Genomic DNA, 22186 nt, shown 5'->3' with positions numbered 1-22186 from the left:
TTCTGTTTTAAATAGGTGCCCCTTTCATTTTTGAACTATGATCCCTCATTCTAGATTCTCCTTCAAGAGAAAATATTGTTTTGACATCTACCCAACAAAGCCGTCACATGCAGGATCTTGTATGTTTCAATTAAGTCACCTCTGAATCTTTTAAATTCAGATGATACGGGCCTAGTCTGTCTAACCTTTCTTCTGCTCATTCCAGTAGTGAGTTAAGTAAATCTTCTCTGAACCTCCTTCCAATACGACTAGTACTGAACACAGTACTCTATGTATGTTCTGTATGTTCTCGCCAATGCCCTGTATAACTGATGCATAATCTTCCCAATCCTGCATGTGATCTCCTCACAATAAACCAAAACATTGTTGGCTTCCTTGATTACTTGCTGTACCTGCATGCTTACCTCTGTTAATCATGCATAGAGTATCCAGATCTCTCTGCTTCTCAGAGCCTTGCAACCTCTCACCTTGTGCTGCTTTTTTATTCTTCCTGCAAAATGGAGAATTTAACACTTTGCCACATTATACTCCGTTTGACAGTACTTTTGCTTGATGATCCTTGATGTTTCTAAATTAAATACAGGTTAATGGCCCTCGATGTATACACTCAAAATTAATGAATTAGTGCCACAACTGTAGGTTGAGTATGATCTTGTGATCATATATCCACCAGGGTTATAAAGAGTTCAAAGTTGAGGACTAAATAGGAAGGAAGGAAGGAGTGGTTGGCCTAACTCTGAGTACAGGATGGAACAAATACAATAGCAAGAAATGATCTTGGATTGGAAGATGTAAAATCCATATATGCGACAATAAGAAAACACTGGTAGGTGTAATCTGCTGGCTTCTTAACAATAGTTGGGCATTGAACAGAGGATAAATCAAGAGATAACGAGGGGATTTTTAAAAAAGGCAGCACGTTAACCATGGATGACTTTCATCTTGTATAAATTGACAAAATCAAATTGACGGAACTAGCCATGAGGAAGTGTTTTTGGTTCCCTAGAACAATATGTGGATCCAAACAGGGATCAGGCTATTTTGGATCTGCTGATGTATAATGAAAAAAGTTTTTAATGAATAATAAATAAAATATCCCTGAGAAAACAATTACCATAACGTGATCGAACTTCTCATTCAATCATGAGAGGGAGTAACTTGGGTTGGATGCAGCTGTGCTGCTTTAAAATAAATGGTAATTTTGAATGAGTGTAGAGAGCTGGAATAGACACGGAAAGGTGTTCGGCAGTAAAGATGTTCAAGAAAATAGTTTGTTACTCACCAAAGATATATCACAATGAGAGAGAATGATTTGTGGAAGGAGATAATTATAGTTAACCATTGGAAATTTAGAATACCATCAAATTGAAAGAGTAAAAGACATACCTATGTAAAGATGAGCAAAAAAGTGGGAGAGTGTAAACTTACAAGTATTAGCAGTAGCCACAACAAGAGTTTCCTTAAATATATGAAAAGGAAGAAGAAAGCTGAAGTGAACGTCAGCTTCTTCGGGAACAAAGCTGAGGAAGTAACAATGGGGAAAGTGGAAATGGTAGAGGAGTTAAATAAATATCGTACAACAGTTCTACAGAAAACACTAATAGCATTCCAAAAATACTAAAAAATCAAGGGGCAAAAGGAGGAAAGGAAATACATGCAATATACATCAATGCTCCTGTACTTGAATTCGATTATTATATAGGGCAATGCACCATTTGCCTTTTTAATATTGATTTGTGGAAAGTGGGTGTTGCTGGCTAGGGCAGCATTTATTGCCCAGAGGGTAGTTAAGAGTCAACCACATTGCTGTAAGTCCGGAGTCACATATAGGCAGGATGAGGTAGGGATGGCAATTTCCACAGATTTATCCACGTTATTCTACATTTGCCCACTCACTCAACTTGTTGAAATCACGCTGAAGAATTTCTGCATCCTCCTCAGCTCATTCTCCCACCTACCCTTGTGTCACCTGCAGATTTGGAAATATTACAGTTGGTTCCCTCATTCAAAACATTATATATGTATATTGTGAATAACTGAGGTCCAAGAACTGATTATCTGTGGTACCTCACGAATCACTGCTTGCCGCTTGGAAAATATTGTTTATCCTTACGCATTGTTTCCTGTCTACTAACTAGTTTTCTGTCCACCTCAATACTCTACCCCAATCCCATGCGATTTCATTTTACACACTAATTTCTTCTGTGGGATGCTTTCAAAATAATCTGAAAGTCCAAATAAATCACATCCACTGGCTTCCCTTCATCACATCTATGAGGTACATTCTCAAAGAATTCCAGTAGATTTGTTAAGTATGTTTTCCTTTTTGTAAATTCATGCTGACTGTGAGTGATTCTGCCACTGTTTCCAAATGCTCAGCAATTAATTTTTTTATAGTGGACATGAGCATTTTCTGTGCTAGTAACATCAGCAGATTGGTCTATAATTCCCACTTTTCTGTCCACGCCTCCTCCCTCAATTAGACAAGTTACATTAGCTACCCTCCAATCAGTGCAAACTATTCCAAAGTGTAGAGATTCTTGGATGATGACCAGCAAAATAACCACTATGTATTGGGCCCTTTCCTTAAGTACTTGGGGATGTTGATTAATAGACCCTCGAGATTTGTTGGCTTTCAATCCTGTCAATTTCTCAAATATCACTCCCCTACTAATACTGATTTTCTTCATTTCCTCCCTCTCCCCAAACGCTGTCTTTCCCCAACATTTCTGGTATCTTACTTGTGTCCTCCTATGTGAACACAGAACTAAGTTATATATTGAGTTGATCAGCCACTTCCTTTGTCCACATTAAAACTCCCCTATTTCTACTGTTTGTCTTGCCTGCATAACCAATTTTTTTCGCTTCATACAATGATAGAAACATTTACTGTCAGTTTTTATATTCCCTGCAAGCCTACTATTGTACTTTATCTAACCTTAATTAATCAATTCATTTGCCCTCCTTTGCTAAGTTCTGGACCACTGCTCAGGTTGGCTTTGGCCAATTTGTATGCCTCCTACTTGGGTCTAGTACTATCTCTAATTTCCCTTGTAAGCCATAGTTTGGTCACCTTTCTTGTTCTACTTTCGCATCAGACAGGAATGAACAACTGTTGGAATTTACTCATGCTATCTTTGAATGTTTACCATTGCCGTTCCATTGTCCTTCCTTTCAGTGACAGCCTGTATCTCTATCATGGTCACCTCATGCCTCATACCATCATACCTGACTCTTATTTAGACTCAGGGCCCTGGTTGTAGAATCAACTATGTCACTCTCCATCTCGATGAGGAATTCCATCATACTATGGTTGCTAATCCCCGCAGGTTTGCCACAAGTAGACCCACAATTTATTCCTTTCTCATTACACAATACCCAGTCTAGGATGACCTGTTATTTGATGGGATGCATCCCACCATATTTTGAAAAAAAAGTAGCTACAGAGAGAGACAATGGTAATAGGCTTGCAAGAATCCTTTATATTCTGGAAAACTGACAGTAAAACGTTTTATCTTTATTTTAGCGCCACCTCTTTTTAAGTAAATTGGATCAGTTAGTATCTGGTCGAGAACGCCCTTGACCGCGTCTCCTGCATTTCCTGCAACACATCCCTCACACCCCGCCCCCGTCACAACCGCCCAAAGAGGATCCCCCTTGTTCTCACACACCACCCCACCAACCGCCGGATACAATGCATCATCCTCCGACACTTCCGCCATCTACAATCCAACCCCACCACCCAAGACATTTTTCCATCCCCACCCTTGCCTACTTTCCGGAGAGACCATTCTTTCCGTGACTCCCTTGTTCGCTCCACACTGCCCTCCAACCCCACCACACCCGGCACCTTCCCCTGCAACCGCAGGAAGTGCTACACTTGCCCCTACACCACCTCGCACACCCCTATCCCAGGCCCCAAGATGACTTCCCATATTAAGCAGAGGTTCACCTGCACATCTGCCCATGTGGTATACTGTATCCATTGTACCCGGTATGGCTGTCTCTACGTTGGCGAAACCAAGCGGAGGCTTGGGGACCGCTTTGCAGAACACCTCCGCTCAGTTCGCAATAAACAACTGCACCTCCCAGTCGCGAACCATTTCAACTCCCCCTCCCATTCTTTAGATGACGTGTCCATCATGGGCCTCCTGCAGTGCCACAATGATGCCACCCGAAGGTTGCAGGAACAGCAACTCATATTCCGCTTGGGAACCCTGCAGCCCAATGGTACCAATGTGGACTTCACCAGTTTCAAAATCTCCCCTTCCCCCACCGCATCCCAAAACCAGCCCAGTTCATCCCCTCCCCCCACTGCATCCCAAAACCCGCCCAGCCTGTCTCTGCCTCCCTAACATGTTCTTCCTCTCACCCATCCCTTCCTCCCACCCCAAGCCGCACCTCCATCTCCTACCTACTAACCTCGTCCCACCTTGACCTGTCCGTCTTCCCTGGACTGACCTATCCCCTCCCTACCTCCCCACCTATACTCTCCTCTCCACCTATCTTGTTTTCTCTCCATCTTCGGTCCGCCTCCCCCTCTCTGCCTATTTATTCCAGAACCCTCACCCCATCCCCCTCTCTGATGAAGGGTCTAGGCCAGAAACGTCAGCTTTTGTACTCCTGAGATGCTGCTTGGCCTGCTGTGTTCATCCAGCTTCACACTTTACTATCTTGGATCAGTTAGTTTAATGTGTGTTATTGGGAAAATGTTTGAGAGTATTAGAAAAGAATATAACAGCAGAGCATTTAGAAATACACAATATGATGAAACAGAGTCAGCTTGGCTTCTTGAAGGGAAATTGTGTCTGACAATTCTATCAGAATTCTTCCGAGGAGACAAAAAAATGGTACAAATAAGAGAAGCAGTAGATGTAACGCATTTGGATTTACAGTGTTTGATGTTAGGGGACTTACACTAGTAGCATCAAGTTGAAAGAACAAGCTTACAGTGTGGTTACCACATGTTAGGCTACTTAATACGAAAAGAGCCCGTGCTAGAACGTAAAACAGTACAGCACAGTACAGGCTATTATCCTACTCTAAGATCAAACTAACCTGCACACCCTTCATTTTACTATACTCCATGTGCCAATCCAAGAGCCATTTAAATGTCCCTAATGTATTTAACTCTACCACTGCTGGCCGTGCATTCCACACACCACACCACTCTCTGTGTAAAGAACCTACCTCTGACACTTGCCCTGTACCTTCCTCCAGTCACTTTAAAGTTATGCCCCCTCATGGTAGCCATTTCTGCCCTGGGAAAAAGTCTCTGGCTAGCAACTATGTATGCCTATAGTCATCTTATATACCTCCGAGGTCCCCTCTGATCCTTCACTCCAATGAAAAAAGCCCAAGCCTCCTCAACCTTTCCTCATAAGACCTGCCCTCCGTTCCAGGCGGCAGCATCATGGTAAATCTCCTCTACACCTTCTCTAAAGCTTCCATATCCTTCCTATAATGAAGCGACCACAAATGGACACATCATCTGTTCTTGATGAGAACATATTTACATGGATGATCGTTAGCTAACTAATAGAAAACAGAGATAACAAAGTGTGGAGCTGGATGAACACAGCAGGCCAAACAGCATCTTTAGGAGCACAAAAGCTGACGTTTCGGGCCTAGACCCTTCATCGGAAAAGGGGGATGGGGAGAGGGTTCTGAAATAAATAGGGAGAGAGAGGAGGCGGGTCGAAGATGCCTAATCCGAACAAGTTACCCTCCTTCCTCTGGACAAACCTCTGGGGATCTCTCTCCCACTACAACTCTCCAGCTATGTTCTCCTCTATCCATCTTCAATCCTCCTCCCCCCGTCCCTATTTATTTCACAACCCTCTCCCCATCCCCCTTTTTCTGATGAAGGGCCTAGGTCCGAAACGTCAGCTTTTGTGCTCCTAAGTTGCTGCTTGGCCTGCTGTGTTCATCCAGCTCCACACTTTGTTATCTCAGATTCTCCAGCATCTGCAGTTCCCGTTATCTCTAATGGGAAAAGAGGGTTATTTTCAGAATGGCAATCTGTAACTAGTGGAGCACCACAGGGAACAGTACTGGGGCCACAATTCATTAAAAAAATGAATTGCTTATTTGGATGAGGGAAGTGAAGATACTTTTGCCAAATTTACTGATGACACCAAAGTGAGAAGGCATTCAATGACGATGACACAGTTCGCAGGTGAATAAGGAATTTGAATGAGAGGGCATAACAGAGCAGATGGAATAAAATCTGAGGAAATGTACTTTGGCAGGAGGAATAGAGGAGCTGACTATTATTCAAATTGAGAAAGATTGCAGAAGGCTAGAGCACAGAGGAATTTGGGAGCCTTGTGCATAAATCATAAAAGCTAGCATCCAACCTTAGCAGGTACTAGGGATAACAAATTGAATATTGCCCTTTCTTTCAAAGAGAATGGATTATAAATATACAGAGATCATGCTAAAACTATAGTCAGCTGAAATACAGTTTTGGGTTCCTTTTCTAAGGAAAGATATACCGATATTAACGCTGGTGAAGGGAAGGTTGATCTTGATATCAAAGGACTTATAAGGAGATAGAACATAGAACATAGAAAAATACAGCACAGTACAGGCCCTTCGGCCCACGATGTTGTGCTGTGGAATAATCCTAATCCAAAAATAAAATATGGGCAAGTTTAAAGAGTCTTGCAGGCTGTTTGTGCATATTGAACAATATAATTCTTCTAACTAAAAGATAACGTGAAGCTGTCTGCAAAATGATCCTATTTATGACCCTTACTGCTCAGCTTGCCCTAAACTCCAGTGACAAAAATACTATTTAATTGTCGGTAAAAGCAAATTACTGCAGAAGCTGGCAAACAGAAAGCACTGATAAAACTCAGCAGGTCTGAAAACACTTATGAGCAATTATATTAGACTGGATGTGTCAACTCTGTTTCTCTCTCTATAGATGCTGCTAGACCTGAGTGTTTCCAGCACTTTGCATTTTATATACCACGTACCTTTTTTTGGGCAACAGAATTTTCACTAACTCCAATCCCATTCATAATGCTAAAGTAATGAGCCAGCAAGACATCCTAGCCCTTGGTAGGCATTCTATTTCATAGTCCACACAATGATAATTCTTCACGGTTCCAAGCTTCTCAGGGTTTATCAAGTTTATGATTACATAAACTTAATTTAAAGAGACATTTTAAGTATACATTGTCACCAATTATTTCCTGCTGCATTTAAATAGGGTTGTTGCCTGACACAAGATTGCTCAGCAATCTGTGTTTTAAACAGGCCATGCAATTTAAAGCTAGAATTTTACCTTGTCTTCTACCTTCGAGCTAGTTCTATATCCAAAAGGCTAATTCTCTGTATATTCCATGTGATCTAACCTTGCTAAATTGTCTACCATGAGGAATCTTGTCAAACATCCTACTAAAGTCCATATGGAGCACTGCTTTCAGCAGAACAAAATGCCTCTTGGTTGTCAAAATCCAGCCCATGCCGTATTTGGCCTTGAAGATGGTCCCTTGAGGTATGAGTGGGTGACAAACATCCATGCATAAACCACAACAAGAGACAGTTTAAGCACAGAAACAAACTTAAAAATAATCAAATACTTTTAACCATTTAATGCCCCAGGAGCTGTGGATGTCCTAGAAAGTCAAACATGCTTATTAAAATAGTACCTGTCGCGACCCAGAACCTTCTAAAATACCTTGTAATAATTTTTGAAACGCAGCGATGGTTGTAGCGTTGGAAATACCTCAAACATTTTGTGTGCAGCCAGCTCCCATAATGACAGCAATGACGAGATAATCTGTTTTGCTGAGGGAAAAACATTCGTCAAGACCTTAGAATGTTGAATAGGTTGAGCCAATATTCATTGAAGTTTAGAAAAATAATATACAACTTTACTGAAACATGAGTTTCATTGGGGACTTGACAGGATAGATGCAGAGAGGTTGTTTCCCCTTGTGGGAGAGTCTAGGACCAGACGGCATAATCTGAATGTAAGGGATCATCCATTTAAGACCGAGATTAGGAATTTCTTCTCTTAGCAGACAGTCAGTCTGTGGAATTTTTTACTGCAGAGTGCTGTAGATGCTGGGTCGTCAAGGATATTCAAGAATGAGGTGGATGGATTTGTAAACAGTAAGCGCACCGAGGTTGGTGGGGAAAAGGCAGAAAAGGGGAGTTGAGGATTATCAGATCAGCCGTAATCTAACTAAGTACTAGAGCAGATCTGATGGGCTGAATGGCCTACTGCTCCTATGTTTTCTGGTCATTTCTTGTTGTAAACCCATTACGGTACAAGCAATCTACCATTAATATTCCAGAGGTTCCCTGCTCTCTTGCACATACTGGATTTAGCTCATGGTTGTGGAAAGACTGACATAGTTATTTTAAAACAAGTTGAACACTGGTAGAAACCCAAACTGCTAATTAGAATTCTTTCACTGCACTCGTCTTCTGGAATTTGTATTGATATGGTTAAGTCAGAAGTGCCGGGATTATGGCACTGGGATGTTGAAGAAATAGTTGTATCAGATCTAGATGGTGTTCCTATAATTTTGCTGTGTGGGTCATGGCCAGGAATATTTTTGTTTGAATGGAGAAGCACAAGTAAATGACCAGACTTATGGAGCAAGAGATGGGTCAGTCAATGATGCTTTTAGCCTATGACTGTGTCACAAAAATGTCCAATCAGACTTGAAATGTTCAATAAAGAATTGGACAGTGTCCACCCGGGGTTTAAAATCTTCCTTCCGCCGGATAGTTTAGCTGTCTTCGCAAATGGTATGATACAGGAATAGTGCCAGAAGGCTGGAGGATAGCAAATGTTGTCCCCTTGTTCAAGAAGGGAGTAGAGACAACCCTGGTAATTAGAGGCCAGTGTGCCTTACTTCGGTTGTGGGTAAAGTGTTGGAGAGGATTTATAATAATCTTGAAAGGAATAATTTGATCAGGGATAGTCAACACAGTTTTGTGAAGGGTAGGTCGTGCCTCACAAACCTTAGTGGTCACCTTCTCAAAGAACTCAAACAGGTGGATGAGGGTAAAGTGGTTGATGTGGTGTATATGGATTTCAGTAAAGTGTTTGATAAGGTTCCACACGGTAGGCTATTGCAGAAAATACTGAGGCATGGGATCGAGGGTGATTTAGTGGTTTGGATCAGAAATTGGCTAGTTGGAAGAAGACAGAGGGTGATGGTTGATGGAAAATGTTCATCCTGGAGTTCAGTTACTAGTGGTGTACCGCAAGGATCTGTTTTGGGGCCACTGCTGTTTGTCATTTTTATAAATGACCTGGATGAGGGCGTAGATGGATGGGTTAGTAAATTTGCAGATGACACTAAAGTTGCTAGATTTGTGGATAGTGTGGAAGGATGTTGCAGAAGGACATCAATAAGCTGCAGAGCTGGGCTGAGAGTTGGCAAATGGAATTTAATGCCGAAAAGTGTGAGGTGATTCACTTTGGAAAGATTAACAGGAATACAGAGTACTCGGTTAATAGTAAGATTCTTGGTAGTGTGGATGAACAGAGAGATTTCAGTGTCCATGTGCATAGATCCCTGAAAGTTGCCACCCAGGTTGATAGAGTTGTTAAGAAGGTGTATGGTGTGTTAGGTTTTATTGGTAGAGGGATTGCGTTTCGGAGCCATGAGGTCATGTTGCAGCTGTACAAAACTCTGATGCGGCCACACTTGGAGTATTGCGTACAGTTCTGGTCACCGCACTACAGGAAGGATGTGGAAGCATTGGAAAGGGTGCAGAGGAGATTTACCAGAATATTGCCTGGTATGGAGGGAAGGTCTTATGAGGAAAGGCTGGGGGACTTGAGGCTGTTTATGTTAGAGAGAAGAAGGTTAAGAGGTGACTTAATAGAGACATACAAGATGATCAGAGGATTAGCTAGGGTGGATGCTGAGAGCCTTTTTCCTTGGATGGTGATGGCTAGCGCGAGGGGACATAGCTTTAAATTCGGGAGTGATAGATATAGGACAGAAGTCAGAGGTAGGTTCTTTACTCGGAGAGTAGTAATGGCGTGGAATGCCTTGCCTGCAACAGTAGTAGACTCAACAACTTTAAGCGCATTTAAATGGTCATTGGATAAACATGTGGATGATAATAGAATAGTTTAGGTTAGATGGGCTTCGGATTGGTTTCACAGGTTGGTGCGACATTGGGGGGCCGTAGAGCCTGTATGGCGCTGTTATGTTGTATGTTTTATAATGTGTACTCAAACCTTAATTTCTTAATGTGCAGTACCGTGTGGGACGGTATTCTTGAAGCATAATAGAGTTAAAGAAATATCAGAGCAGTAACAGCCACAATATTGATAAAATTAAGCTAGTTTGTGACAAGTTGAAATTCAGCGCCCGAGGTGTAGGAAGGTTTTTAAAGGGAGAATATAAACTCCATTTCTGTGGGAGACTATTAGTGATCTGTTATAGCCTAAGGATTCAAATGATTAAATGGATGAAAACCACAAAGGAGAAAGCATAGGAATATTTTTGAACGTGGAGGGAGTATGCATTCCAAGACTGTCTACATTGATTTTGCAGTGCGGCGTAAATGATTGCCTGCATGTTTGAATGAAACTTCAGGATTGATGTTTCAGGCATTGAAGTGCATCTCCTTAAATCTTTATCTCCGTGTTGCGGTTCTTTATCGTAGTACTGTATACAATGAAGATTCTTTTTAGTTTCTGCATCATTTGCAATATGCTTCATTATGGACAGGCTTGTTACTACAATTGGATTGGGATGATTTACTATTATTTCATTGTTTAAAAAGTCACGTCACTTTTATTTCAAAAGTGTTTTCATTCGTCGGTCGTAATTTGTTTTAAGATTGTCATGTGAGAGGAATTAAATGTCTCCTTTTGTAATTTAGTTGCAGGGTTAGGCTGACGCTGTAGGACATCGCCACCACTATGCCTGCTGTTTGGCCGAGTCTTCTGGATCTCAGCAGGGATGAGTGCAAGAGAATACTCCGAAAACTTGGTAGAATATTATAGATTATATCCTCCTTTCCTGCTATAATCAGATTGTTTTGTGAATTACTGATTTTTTTTTCCAGCTTTATTTTGTTCTGAGTTAATTGATCTTTGTTGAGGACACATTGAAGAATTGGGATGATGTACCCAAAATTTATACTAATTTGTTTGGGTACAAATTGTGCAGAATATTTTGAGGAAACAAAAATCTGTTTCTAATTAGAAAATAAATTGAAGGAGTGAAATATTGATTTTTCCTGGAACGGTTTGGAGATATTCGAGTTAGAAAGGTGTTTTATTATTTTTCTCTTGCTTTTTAGAACTTGAAGCTTATGCTGGTGCTATTAGTGCTCTTCGAGCACAAGGTGACCTTACTAAGGAAAAGAAGGACCTCCTTGGAGAATTAGCCAAGGTTCTTAGGTAAATTTTATAGGGAGATTATAATCTGTTCTGCTATGTTTTCTTTTCATTTCATATTCATAATTTTTAATACATTATTCCATCCGCCCCCCAACTTCGTGTTTTCAATTGCAGTTTTGAAATGATTGGAGGATGTTGTTCGCAGTGATCATCCAATGATCGCCTTAATATTGACTTTTTTTCTTGTTTCTTTTTCACTGTGGAGAAATCTCTCGCCGTTTGTTGTGATACGCGGTAATCTTACATTTATTATTGTATCTTTATCTTATGAAAATGCCCCATTTTACACACAAAATTGTAAAATTCATGAAGTACAAGTTTTCTAGTTCCGTCAGCAGGAACAACATCAATTGTATTGGAATGGATCCTCTCCATGCTTTCTGGAAATTGAAGCAAGTGTGACTTTCTGAAATAATTTTTGATGGGATGTGGTCATTGCTTAAAATTGTGCTTGAGCTGAGTGGTTTGCTAAGCCATTTCAGAGGGCAGTAAAGAATCACCCTCATTGTGGATCTGGGAACCTGCATAGACCAGACCTATAGGTAAGAAAAGGTAACATGTTGATTTTTGTGACAATTGACCACTGTTTCTTGGTCACCATTACTCAGATTATCTTTCAATTTTGGATGATATTAATCAAATTTAAATTCCTCAAGCTACCGTGGTATTTTGAACCTTATTGTCCAGTGACATTATTGCTGCACCACCATCTTCTCCCACTAATTTTCATGCCTTATCTCTTGTTCCTGTGGCATGAATGTTTGGAAGTAAATAGTACAAAAACGACAGTCATGCCTGGATTTATGCTCATGGCCTTTAGTGTGACATCCTAAATTGTGTTATTGTCAGTGTTGTTAATCAAAATTTTACATTGGGGCACAAATGGAGTTATGGAGTCAAGGACCCAGAAGATTCACCCAAGTGGTAGAGTTTTAAAGTTGTCTTTAAACATGAGTATTTGTATTGGAGAGGTTTGGGATGAAAATTCCAGATTAGGCGCTAGGCAGCTGAAGGCATTGTAGCCAGTGGAAGAGCATCCAAAAATTGATGCCTAAATTTCCAGAATTATGTGTACAGCGATCTCAAATATTTGTCAAGCTTGCAAAGGGCCGAAATAAGTAGGAGGGCACAAGCCCGTGGAGGGACTTTGGAAATGAACACAGTAATTTTCAAATTGAACTTTGCTGCAAGGGAACCAGTGTAGGTCAGTAAATTTGGGCATAATGGATGAACAGAATTTGATGTAAGTTAAGAAATTGGAAGTTGAGTTTTGGATCAGTGCAGGTTTATGAAGGGTGTAAAAGAGAGGACAGGCTGAATAGCATTGGTATAAGTAAAAACCATATTGTGGATCAATATTTTGAAGATTTTTCTTTTCTTCCATTATAGCATTTCAACAGAGCGCCACCGTGCAGAGGTTCGTAGAGCAGTTAATGATGAAAGATTGATGACCATTGCACATCAGTAAGTTTCCTTGTGAGGGGTTGGTTTTTTTCTGACCAATTTTCTGTTACACTTTATATGGCTTTAAAAGCTGAAGTCACTTCAATTGTTTAGCACAAATTAATGCCTTCCCTGCAGGATCTGACCCCTGGAATTTCAAGTTGGTATTGGCATATGTACAACAAAATCAAATTATTCTTTAATTTTCGGTCCTCGCTATAAAGAAGTTGACATTTTCTTTATTGAAACCCCCAGTTAATAATTGATGTGAGCTCATTAGCTACCCAATTGAGACACGTTTTACATGTATGTGTAAATTTGGAGGCTGAGACTTGAAAGGAAAAAGTCACTACTACTTGTTTGCTTCACTGAGTAACCCTGCTGATCCATAGTAGGGTGTTATTTTGTAGAAACTGTACACTTTGTGCTTCACTTTGGTGTTCTGCTCTATTACTGTGTAGACACACTTTAGAAGAATACCAGCAGGATTGAAAAAGGATTGGATATTCTAGGTGCAGAGACCAGTTGTTGTTTCTTACCACCAACTGAGATTTCAGTGAGAAGGTTCTTGTATATACAACTTTTCTTGCGACCTTTAAACATTTCAAAGTATTTTACAGCTAATTTGACCTAGGACCATGGTAGTCATAGTTGCACTGTAGGAAATGTGATACTAATGTGCACACATGACCAAATGTTGATTAAGGGACAAATATTGACTGGAATACTAGGAATTACTTCCCCACCTTCTTCAGAAAAAATGCCATAGGGCCCTTTTTTGTCAACTTGAGAACACTGATGGTGCCTTGGTTTAACATCTCATTCAAAAGATGACACCTCCGGCAGTGAAAGATTCCCTCAGTGCTGCACTGGAATATACACCTTGATTTGTGTGCTCAAGACTGAGAGTCGGACTTGAACCCTGAACATTGTGACTCAAACAAGATTGCTCCCAACTGAGTGACAGTCGACATTAGTTAATGTCACAGACTGGGATTCAAAATGAGATGTATTGATGTTACAGACATACTGAACATATAGCAGTTTGGATCAGAAATTGGCTTGCTGAAAGAAGACAGGGTGGTAGTTGATGGGAAATGTTCATCTTGGAGACCAGTTACTAGTGGTGTACTGCAACGGTCGGTTTGGGTCCACTGCTGTTTGTCATGTTTATAAATGACCTGGATGAGGGCGTAGAAGGATGGGTTAGTAAATTTGCAGATGACATTAAGGTCGGTGGAGTTGTGGATAGTGATGAAGGATGCTGTAGGTTACAGCCAGACATAGATAAGGTGCAGAGCTGGGCAGAGAGATGGCAAATGGAGTTTAATGCAGACAAGTGTGAGGTTATGCACTTTGGTAGGAGTAACTGGAAGGCAAAGTACTGGGCTAAAGGTAAGATTCTTGGTAGTGTAGATGAGCAGAGAGATCTCGGTGTCCATGTACATAGATCGTTGAAAGTTGCCACCCAGGTTGACAGGGCTGTTAAGAAGGCATACAGTGTTTTAGCTTTTATTAATAGAGGGATCGAGTTCCGAAACCAAGAGGTTATGCTGCAGCTGTACAAAACTCTGGTGCGGCCGCACTTGGAGTATTGCGTACAGTTCTGGTCACCGCATTATAAGAAGGATGTGGAAGCTTTGGAAAGGGTGTAGAGGAGATTTACTAGGATGTTGCCTGGTATGGAGGGAAGGTCTTACAAGGACAGGCTGAGGGACTTGAGGCTGTTTGAGAGAAGAAGGTTGAGAGGTGACTTAATTGAGACATCAAAGATAATCAGAGGGTTAGATAGGGAGAGTCTTTTTCCTAGGATGGTGACGGCGAGCACGAGGGGGCATTGCTTTAAATTGAGGGGTGAAAGATATAGGACAGATGTCAGAGGTAGTTTCTTTACTCAGAGTAGTAAGGGAATGGAATGCTTTGCCTACAACGGTAGTAGATTCGCCAACTTTAAGTACATTTAAGTCGTCATTGGACAAGCATATGGACATACATGGAATCGTGTAGGTTAGATGGGCTTCAGATTGGTATGGCAGGTTGGCACAACATCGAGAGCCGAGGGGCCTGTACTGTGCTGTAATGTTCTATGTTCTGTGTAAAACTAATTGCCTTGATAAATACTGAAAATGGCTCATACACCCTGGTAATTACAGACCAGTCAGACTTATGTGTGTGGTCAGCAAGGTTATGGAAAGAATTCTGAGCGATAGAATTTATGACTATTTGGAAAAGCATAGCGTGATTAAAGGGAGTCAGCATGGCTTTGTGAGGGGCAGGTCATGCCTCACAAATCTTATTGAGTTCTTTGAGGAGGTCACGAGACAGGTTGACGAGGGTCGAGCAGTGGATGTGGTGTACGTGGACTTCAGCAAGGCGTTTGATAAGGCTCCCCACGGCAGGCTCATTCATAAAGTCAGGAGGTATGGGATACAGGGTGATTTGGCTGTCTGGATTCAGAATTGGTTGGCTGACAGGAGGCAGAGAGTGGTTGTAGATGGTAAGTATTCTGCCTGGAGGTCAGTGCTGAGTGGTGTCCCGCAGGGCTCTGTTCTTGGGCCTCTGCTGTTTGTAGTTTTTATAAATGGCTTGGAAGAGGAGGTTGAGGGATGGGTTAGTATGTTTGCTGATGGCGCAAAGGTTGGAGGTGCCGTTGATAGTATCGAGTGCCATTGCAGGCTTCAGCGAGACATTTACAGTATGCAGAGCGGGGCTGAGAAATGGCAGGTGGAATTCAACCTGGATAACTGTGAGGTGATGCATTTTGGAAGGTCGCACTTAAATGCTGAATATAGGATTAAAGGCAGGATTCTCGGCAGTGTGGAGGAACAGCGGGATCTTGGTGTTCAAGTGCATAGCTCCCTCAAAGTTACCACCCACGTGGATAAGGTTGTTAAGAAAGCATATGGTGTTTTGGCTTTCATTAACAGGGGGATCGAGGTTAAGAGCCACGAGGTTTTGCTGCAGCTGTACAAAACCCTGGTGAGACCACACTTGGAATATTGTGTCCCATTCTGGTCGCCCTATTATAGGAAAGATGTGGAGGCTTTGGAGAGAGTGCAAAGGAGGTTTACCAGGATGCTGCCTGGACTGGAGGGCTTGTCTTACGAGGAGAGGTTGACTGAGCAAGGACTTTTCTCTCTGGAGAGAAGGAGGAAGAGAGGTGACCTGATCGAGGTGTACGAGGTAATGAGACGCATGGATAGATTCGATAGCCAGAGACTTTTCCCCAGGGCAGGATTGACTGCCATGAGGGTTCATAGTTTTAAGGTGTTAGGAGGAAGGTATAGAGGAGACATCAGAGGGAGGTTCTTCACCCAGAGAGTGGTGAGCGCATGGAATAGTTTGCCAGTGGTAGTCGTGGAATCAGAGTCATTAGTGACATTTAAGCGACTGCTGGACGTGCACATGGACAGCAGTGAATTGAGGGGAATGTAGGTTAGGTTATTTTATTTTTGGATTAGGATTAATCCACGGCACAACATCGTGGGCCGAAGGACCTGTACTGTGCTGTACTTTTCTATGTTCTATGTTATGATTGAGCAATGATGATAAAAGGATGAAAATGCAGTTTTCAACTGTTAAAGACTGAGGAAGAAGTAATCACCAACTTGACCTAATTGGATTCTACTCCTGTGAAGTAAAAGTCCATAATAGTCATGCATTCCATTTTAAAGAATTTTTTTTAAAAGAATGAAAACTTAAATTTGCCTCTCTTGATGAGTGGTACAAATACGAAAGTAGCATTGTATTAAACAAATATGTATTCTCCTGTTATCTACAGTATGTCTGGGCCTAACAGCTCAGCTGAATGGTCCATTGAAGGTCGTCGGCTTGTCCCCCTCATGCCAAGGCTAGTTCCTCAGACAGCATTCACAGTAACAGCGAATGCAGTAGCTAATGTGGCAGCTCTGCATAATGCCACTCTTCCTTCACCAGCTGAAACCGGTAACAAAGAAGGTGAGTTGTTTTATAACTGTTTATCCAGTGTTGGTTTTCTTTCATACAATTTCTTTTTTGATTGAGAAGATGTGCACTCTCCCTAATTCCATTGGTTCACAGCATAAGGTTTGAAATGGTTTGCGTTAATAACAGATTAAATATGTTATCTATATTTTATTTAGAATATATTAAAATAATTTATTTAATAAAGATAATTATTTATTTAGTTAGTAATGAAAATTCACTATACTATTCAGGGACTGGGGTTCTGAGATGGACAGAGCCATGTGTAATTTCAAGTTTGATTTGTAAGCTATCTTGTGTGCTAAGAAGAGCAGTTATAGCTTTAGTGTCATTATTCTGTTTTGTGTGGGGTGGTTCAGGCTTGTCTCAAAAGTTGTTTACATGCATTTAAATGAGATTTTAAATCGAAACAGTTGAAGTAACTAGTTTAGTGCTTATGCAGTAAAAGAGTAGAAAAGAAATTTAAAAGGGTTATTGCATTGTGGGTCTTATGACACTGGGAGACAGAAGTTCTTTCAGAAAGATAGAGCCATCCAAAAGTTTAGGAGTATGTATGTTTGTTTTGGGGGGAGAGAGCGAGAGAGACCGAGCGAGAGAAGCAGGTAATTTAGAGGGAAAAGGCCTATAATATCAGCAGAGCACATAATATTCAGTCTCCAAAACACTTGGGACAAAGAAAAGTCCTATGTAGGCCCAACATAAGGAAGAAAAAAGCTCCAGAAACAGCTTTTAGGGTATCAGGAAAGGAAGATATCACACTGGCTACTTAATGTATGAATTTAAGGAGTAAATGAGCTGTGTTAGCAGGTTTTATTATAGTCTTGTGAATAGGCAATGGAAGTACAAGGTAGCAGTGAATGAATAGAGGTTTATCAGAATACAACCAAGCCATACCAACTGTTCGGGATCCTTAAAATAGAAACAGATCTTTTACTGAGGATTGATTATCTGTGGTGGTTGTTGAGGCTAAAAGGGCCAAATCTTTATTTTTGATATTTGTCATAAGGCTCTTTCGAATAGTTATCTCACTTCGAAGGTCCCAATGTTACCTCCTGGTGATCCTTTAAGAAAAAAGGCCCAGGTCTCTGTATAAATTTGAAATGTCAATTTTTTTCTGCATTCTGTCAAAACTATGGAAATCTTCAGAATTCTCCTTTAAAGCTAAGGAACATAATTCTTGCTATTTAGAAAGAGATGTGTTTGTATGGTGATAGATTGTACAGCGGGCTGGCTGTATAGTTTTGGAATTCATTGAAAATTTAGTCAGCTTAGAATGATAGTAGCAGTGATCTGCTCATTTCTTCATATCTCACGCCTTGCAGTTTCTTAATTTTCTCATAACAGTCTCCCATTGTCAATTTTCATTTTCTAGTTGCCAAACACTCCTCTTCGCCTTCGACCTGCATTGAACTAATCTATATGCTTATAAACTCCTTAATTTGCCTCCCCCAAAAGGTTTGTATGTCTTAGAATTGAATTGGTCACATTCTATCACTATTTCTGTCTATTCACTATCTTCGGCCAAACTGAGAATTTCTTTATTGCTCTTTAGCTCTCCCCAGCTGAACTTCCTTGTGCAGATCGTATTTCACAACCTCCCGGTCTTTGGATATCTGTTTTTCTCAGGTCGATGTTTCAGCCCTATATGTCAAGATGCTCCAAATAGTCATGACTCAAAAAGATTTGGTGAAAGTACGCAAGATTCCTCCACCGCCGCCGCCGCCCGCCCCCCCCCTCCCCCCCAAAAAAACCTGTCATTTTATGTTCTGGTTGATAGAAATAATGGAGCATTTTTGTATACTTTAAAAGAATTACTAGTTAGTACAAATAAAAGCTACAGATGGAATATTGTGAACCATGAATATATAATTTTAATTAAAACTCTGCCTACACACGCACGGAATCGTTACAGTGCAGAAGGGGGCCATTTGGCTATCAAAACTGCTCAGGTTCTAATAACCACAGACCAACACAAAAAGAATAACATCAGTGTTATTGGAGGAGGGAAGACTGGGAAGACAATTCAATGAATCCTGTGCATGGGGCTTTTTGAGACTTTCTTAAAGTCCTTAACTTGTCAAGTCCTGCTCCTCAATCTTGCTTCTACAAGTACTTTTGCTTCCTTGCAAAAGGCACAAGGGGACATCTATGAAATCTGATTTATTTGTTTTTAAAAAAAACAGCTTGCAGCAACAGATGTGAGGAAAGAAATCTTCTTCAAGCTGGAGGTTTTTGCTTTGCTTCATTGAGAAAGGCATGTTCAGAGGTCTAATAGCTGTTCAGCTTGGCAGCCACTCGCAGTGATGGGCAACCAAAGATCCTTTGTCATTGAGAAGTGGCCATCTTTCCACAGACCAATCAAGTACTTGTTGACTTGATTTCCCCCACATTTGCCGCCTCCAGCTTGTGTGGTAACTTCCTCCACTGCCTGAACAATTAGCAGCATAAATAGCACTTACAATGAATGTGGTAATCCTTTCCACAATTCTTGTTTTTCAAAATAGTCCTTTTCACAGTTCAGTCCTCAATTATACAGAAAAATAAAAAGATACCATCTTTTGCAAATTCACCCCAATCTCTTCACTAAGTGAAAATTTGTATCAGTTGGGTGTTTAATGGAAAGACAGTGGATTGTTACAGAAGAGGTCTGCTGACCAAAGGGTAGTCACCAATTATGGAACATAATCAGAATCTGATTTTTACCTGTCACTGTTTTGGCTACAGATGAAAATGTCTGTTGTGGAACACTAGAACATAAGAACTAGGAGCAGGAGTAGGCCATCTGGCCCCTCGAGCCTGCCCTGCCATTTAATAAGATCTTGGCTGATCTTTGAGACTCAGCTCCTCTTACCCACCATAACCTTTAATTCTTTTACTGGTCAAAAATCTAGCCTTGCCTTAAAAACATTCAGTGAGGTAGCTTCAACCACTTGGCAGGGAATTCCACAGATTCACAACCCTTTTAGTGAAGATGTTCCTTCTGACCTCAGTCCTACACCTGCTTCCCTTTATTTTGAGGCGATGCTCTCTAGTCCTAGTTTCACCTACCAGCAGAAACAACCTCCCTGCCTCCACTTAAGATTTTGAAGGGAATGGATAATGTTTCTATAAGATCTCCCCTTATTCTTCTGAATTCCAGTGAGTATAAGCCCAGTCTACTCGGTCTGTCCTCATAATCCAACCCTCTCAACTCTGGAATCAACTAAGTGAATCTCCTCTGCACCTCCTCCAGTGCTAGTATATTTCTTCTCAAGTAAGGAGACCAAAACTGCACACAGCACTCCAGGTGTGGCCTCACCAGGACCCTATATGGCTGCAGCAGAGCCTCCCTCTTTTTAAACTCCATCCCTCGAGCAATGGTAGGCAAAATTCCATTTGCCTTTTTAATCACCTGCTGCACCTGCAATCCCACCTTCAGCGATTCATGCACAAGGACACCCAAGCCCCTCCCCACAGCAGCATGTTGTATTATGCTCTCTACCCTGTTGATAATTAATTTGCATTACTAGTCATTTTCAATGAATTGACAACTCTTGTGTTGCTAAATTAAATTTCTTTCCTACAACACAGTAATTGTGCTGGTCACAGTGTTAACTTTAAATGACATGGGGGCATCAAATGAAAGCTATTACAGTACTCTTACAGATTTCACTAAAATTGGCAAGATAAAATTTTGTGATGGTTGAGATAAAAGAAAAACATGACTTTTTGTTTCTAGTGATTGTCTGTTACTCCTACACAAGCACCACTGCTACTCCAGCATCAACCACAGTACCTGGTGGAAGTGTAGCAACGGTCAAATCTCCCAGACCTGCAAGTCCAGCTTCCAATGTTGTTGTGCTGCCAAGTGGTAGCACGGTTTATGTCAAAAGTAAGTGCCATTTGTTGTGTTTAAAATTAATACATGAAACTAGCACTTTTGCCCACTTCTTAACGTTGTATTTTGGGTATAAGATTGCATAAGATCAAGTGCTCTGTTAATGCTCTAATCTGCAGTCCACTCACTGTGAATGAGAGTCTTTGCCTGCTGGGAGTGGGAATGCTGAAATAAAACTGGTTCCTGAAATACACATTGGGTCCATGGGCAAATGAGAAAAAATTGACAAGCTTTTATTTTTGGGGAGGAGCTCAACTCCGTCAGTATCAGCAAGGTCCAGCTTGTTGAAACTTGGCAGATATCCATTGTGCTTTAGTCAAGATGTGTGGAGGATCACATGATACTCGTGCATTTGTTTAATATATTAAACTGCGTTACATGCTTTTAATGTTTACATTTGTATAATTAGTTTTCTTTTGTCATTACTTGTGGTAGATTGGCTACTGTAGTGCTTTCAGTGATATCTAATCTGTATCTTTGTGTTGATAAATTACATCTGTGCTTATCCAGACTGGTTCCTTCAAAATTGAAAACTCGAAGTATTTCCCAGAAATTGCATACACTCCATATTGCAGCCTGAATTTATTTTTATTTTTAATACTAAAATTATGGCATCAAACGTATTTTGTCTTTACCAGGGAGCTTTGCTGTACATTGCTGGTGACTGCATTTTAAGGCGTGTGATTATTAGAAGTTGAGTACAAGGAGTCATAATCTCTGGTAATCCTGAACTAACAACACTGTGGGATTAGCTTCACCTCAAATTGAAGTAATTTTGAAAAGTTCATATGTCATAGCCCAGATGGTGGCACTGTTGCATTATCAGAGAAGCATGATTTGGACGAGACAATAAGTGTATACTTCATTGCCTGCTTCAATGGCTTGTGTCCACTATAGTGTTCAAAAACCAACAAAATTTACCAGCCATCCTGACTAAGTTTTGCTCATGGAGACTACGATTCTGTGGGATTAATAAGTGATAATTGTACAATGTGGAAAAACTCCCCTGAATGTTTGGTGAATAAATGTGATATATTGTTGTAGACGATGACACCGGTTTAACCGAAGGCCTTAAGAAGAAAGGCTGAGGGACTTGGGTCTGTTCTCATTGGAGCGTAGAAGGCTAAGAGGTGATTTAATAGAGACATGCAAGATGATTAGAGGATTAGATAGGGTGGACAGTGAGAGTTTTTTTCCAAGGATGATGACGTCAGCTTGTACGAGGGGGCATAGCTACAAATTGAGGGGCGATAGATTTAAGACAGATGTCAGAGGCAGGTTCTTTACTCAGAGAGTGGTAAGGGTGTGGAACACCCTGCCTGCCAATGTAGTTAACACAGACACATTAGGGGCATTTAAACAGTCCTTGGATAAGCATATGGATGATGATGGGATAGTGTAGGGGGATGGGCATAGATTAGTTCACAGGTCGGCGCAACATTGAGGGCCAAAGGGCCTGTTCTGTTCTGTATTGTTCTATGTTCTGTGTTCTAACCCTTGAATTGTGC

The 22186-nt window shown here is 41.0% G+C and overlaps 1 protein-coding gene across 3 annotated transcripts in view; it reads left to right on the top strand.

Moving 5' to 3' along the window:
- emsy (EMSY transcriptional repressor, BRCA2 interacting) overlaps nt 1-22186 on the top strand; it is a 97488-nt gene that overhangs the window by 9358 nt on the left and 65944 nt on the right. For all 3 annotated transcript variants that reach the window (XM_059646838.1, XM_059646837.1, XM_048532647.1), the window contains exons 2-6: nt 10873-10982; nt 11296-11395; nt 12785-12859; nt 16620-16795; nt 20520-20672. In XM_059646838.1, the coding sequence (XP_059502821.1) occupies nt 10913-10982; nt 11296-11395; nt 12785-12859; nt 16620-16795; nt 20520-20672 (574 nt within the window). In that variant the 5' untranslated portion in view covers nt 10873-10912. The remainder of the gene's footprint in view (nt 1-10872; nt 10983-11295; nt 11396-12784; nt 12860-16619; nt 16796-20519; nt 20673-22186) is intronic.

The sequence above is a fragment of the Stegostoma tigrinum genome, chromosome 6 (assembly GCF_030684315.1).
Source record: "Stegostoma tigrinum isolate sSteTig4 chromosome 6, sSteTig4.hap1, whole genome shotgun sequence".
Taxonomy (NCBI): Eukaryota; Metazoa; Chordata; class Chondrichthyes; order Orectolobiformes; family Stegostomatidae; genus Stegostoma; species Stegostoma tigrinum.
The sequence above is the reverse complement of the archived record's forward strand: the minus strand, read 5'-3'. Positions and strand labels throughout refer to the sequence as shown.